General features: G+C 32.2%; 1 protein-coding gene across 1 annotated transcript in view; it reads left to right on the forward strand.

The window, feature by feature from the left end:
- The window catches only part of LOC147070694 (motile sperm domain-containing protein 1-like), a 6,593-nt gene extending 4,715 nt beyond the window's left edge, over positions 1 to 1,878 (forward strand). Inside the window, exons 3-4 of the mRNA XM_085949140.1 lie at positions 1 to 45; positions 1,304 to 1,878. The exon at positions 1 to 45 is cut by the window's left edge and continues 110 nt beyond it. Coding sequence (XP_085805266.1) covers positions 1 to 45; positions 1,304 to 1,490 — 232 coding nt within the window. The 3' untranslated portion in view covers positions 1,491 to 1,878. The remainder of the gene's footprint in view (positions 46 to 1,303) is intronic.
- Positions 1,879 to 3,092: the final 1,214 nt, after the last annotated feature.

Consider the following 3,092-nt stretch of genomic DNA (forward strand, 5'->3'; position numbering starts at 1 on the left):
GAATTCTAAAAATGAACATGGGACATGTACTTACCCATCACACAGGTAAATTTTGTATCTTTATCTTTTTATTCAGTTCTATTTCGGTTGGGGCGATTCTGATCTGTAATCCTTGGAATATTATAATTATGTAGTTTTGAATATTTCAATTGACGTTTTGGATTAACCAGGAAACTGATTGGCTATCTACCCCCATACGGTACATCGAGAATCAACTGTATGTGTAGTTTGCATGCAAGGAGTTGAGTGAATGTCTAAAAATGAATCCTCATAAAAAGTCTGTTGAAATATCTTGAGATTGAGACACTGCCGATCGGTGATTCTCAAAGTCAAGACAGTTGCAGACCTAGCAAAACTTCTCGATGTATACAAAGAATATAAATTGATACCGCAGTTATTTCGCCTGATACTGAGTTTTTAAATCACGATGCTCTGTACAAGAAATTTCTATCTTTTTATGTATTTTTAAGTGGCAACACATAAACTGCTCGGCACCCCGACTTTAGCGCGCGGGACTCTAGCACGCCGGAATTAGCGCGCAAAATAATATCTTTTTGGATTGTTGAGTGCTCATTTAAAGAAAATTGCCTATCTAAGATAACTTTTGATCCAAAATTACATCTTATTTAAAATTAATTGGTACTTTTACAAACCTATCCATGAACATTTTATCCATTGAAAGTTTATCAATTTAAATTACTTGCGACGGAGACGCGTAACCTAACCTATTTCATGAATATAATAAATTAATATATATTATATATAAATAATAAATTGCACGCAAACGTCGGCATGCTAAAGTTCACGCGCTAGAGTCCTACGCGCTAAGTTCGCCGCACCATTCTGCTCATATAAGTAAATTATATTTCAAAATTTTGTTTTATTAAAATTTTGTTTCCATGTACATATCACATTTGAATCACTCTGTAGGGGAAGGGTCTACTGATAAATAACTACTTTAAAATGGAGCGGTAGTCTGAATTTTTTTCAGATACTCAGCGATTCTATTCTAACATATCACTTAACATCCAAAAAGACCTAATATATCACATTTATGATTCAGTCAGGCAGTTAATAATTATTACAATAAGTTGACATCTGAAATGTCAAAAAGTGCTATTTTTTAACACCACCTCTCTTGGCTGTGTTAACTTTTAGAGAGAGATAGAGTATGTCAATTACACATTGAGATGCAAGATGTGGCTATTTTGAAAAATAATGATGTCACGGCAGTCGCCTTAATTTATAGTTCCCCGCGAGCTGTCAAATATCGAGAAGTAATATATTTTTATTTTTGTTACAGAGATTCAACCCCTAATCTTATAGCCGTAGGAGTCGGTATCGGTTGCATAATCGCCCTCCTTCTTCCGACGCACGCTGAAGTCCACGGCGTCTCCACGTTACCGATATACTTACATTTAAGCGTGCACCTCAAACTGGTCGTGGCTTTCGTCTTGGGGCTCGTCAGCATGGTCCTACTCAAGCCGTGAAAATCCCCGTGCTACCAAATATTAAAAATAATTCCGCAACTATTTATATAATATTATAATGATAATAATTAATTGGCGTACATTACGTACTATATGATGTTCATTAGGTTTATTGCATTTATATTGAATCGGTGTTTGATATTATAATTATTTTAAATTGTTTAATACAATGAATTTCGGAAAATATGTCAAAAAAGGTGCTTTTAATATTGTTATAAAAATTAATGAAGAGTTATGAATTATGAATTATTTATAATTTCGAATTTCGAATTAAAAAATTAGACATGTTTTAAAATTATGTGTCTCCCATTATGAAGATGTAATTCTGTTTTGTGTAAGGAAGTTGTGATATCTTATTGAATAATAATAACACTTTTATTCGTAATAATGTTTTATTTTGTAGTAAATACATACACACATGTTTCCTATACCAGTGGCAAGGGGCGGAGGAGGTAGCCTGTGAAGATTCGACATAAATGACACGAAACTTTGTCAGTCATACTTATTTGTTTTCGTTGAACTACGAATAGATACGTATCGTGGGGTGTTGCCAAAAGTTGGTAAGTCGATAATTGAGTCGTATAGTATCAAAAGTAGAACTGTCGCATATATGTCGAAATTGAACTAAGTATGCCACATTATTCTTCGGATCATAATGTATGATTAGCAATATAATATTCGAATTAAAATCATATCTGTGTGGTATAAAATCGCGAAAGAAAATAGGACTTGGTATCAAAGTTAGAACTGTTCACGCCTTTGGAAACACAAGTAGAACTGTTCGGTTTCGACCAATCACAGAGTTGCCCTAAGTAACGTCACAATATGCCCGCTCATACATATCGTTCAGTTGTGACTGTTGACATGCCGTGTTTAAAGTTGAGTTTTTTATGTTTTTTTTTACCAAAACATATAAATACTGATGGCTAGTCCCCTCATGGAGTACTAACCAACACCAGTAATAATAAACAAAGGTCGTAAGAGAAGCAGAAATCCTGAAAAATGACAGGCAAAAATCGACAAAGTTGGCAGGTCAGTGCGTGTAAAATCCATAGGCGTACCTACATCAAATGTTTTGAAAATATTACTTATTAAATATTTTAATTTAATTTTATTTATCCAAGTTTAATTATTATTCTTAATACCTAATACATTGGAAAATATGTCCTATTTTCTTTATTATAAAATATGTCATACAATAATATCTCTGTCTCCCTGTATGTTTATGGTTTCATGTTATTTTTTAATACCCACAATATTTAATCAATTTAAAATTTAAGTATTAAAATTTTTATGTAGGTACCTATTAAAATTGAAATCAATAAATAAAAAAATACATTATTTTTATTATAATGATGTACTGCACTGGTAAATTTAAACTACTTCTTAGTGACGTCATCCACGATTGTTTGGGATCAAAGACAGAACGTTACACAACCTTGGTAACAAAGACAGAACTGTATACTATGTGAGTATCAAATGTAGCACTCTTCACTTTTAAAACATGTATATTTAATTATTTACAACAATCAGAATTCTGACATACGTAAATTCTGTTGTGTATTTCTAATTTCAAAAAGTAGAATAATATTTTATGCTTTT

The sequence above is a fragment of the Rhyacophila brunnea genome, unplaced genomic scaffold (genome assembly GCF_057557595.1).
Source record: "Rhyacophila brunnea isolate RB1 unplaced genomic scaffold, BYU_Rbru_1.0 scaffold_21, whole genome shotgun sequence".
Classification (NCBI taxonomy): domain Eukaryota; kingdom Metazoa; phylum Arthropoda; class Insecta; order Trichoptera; family Rhyacophilidae; genus Rhyacophila; species Rhyacophila brunnea.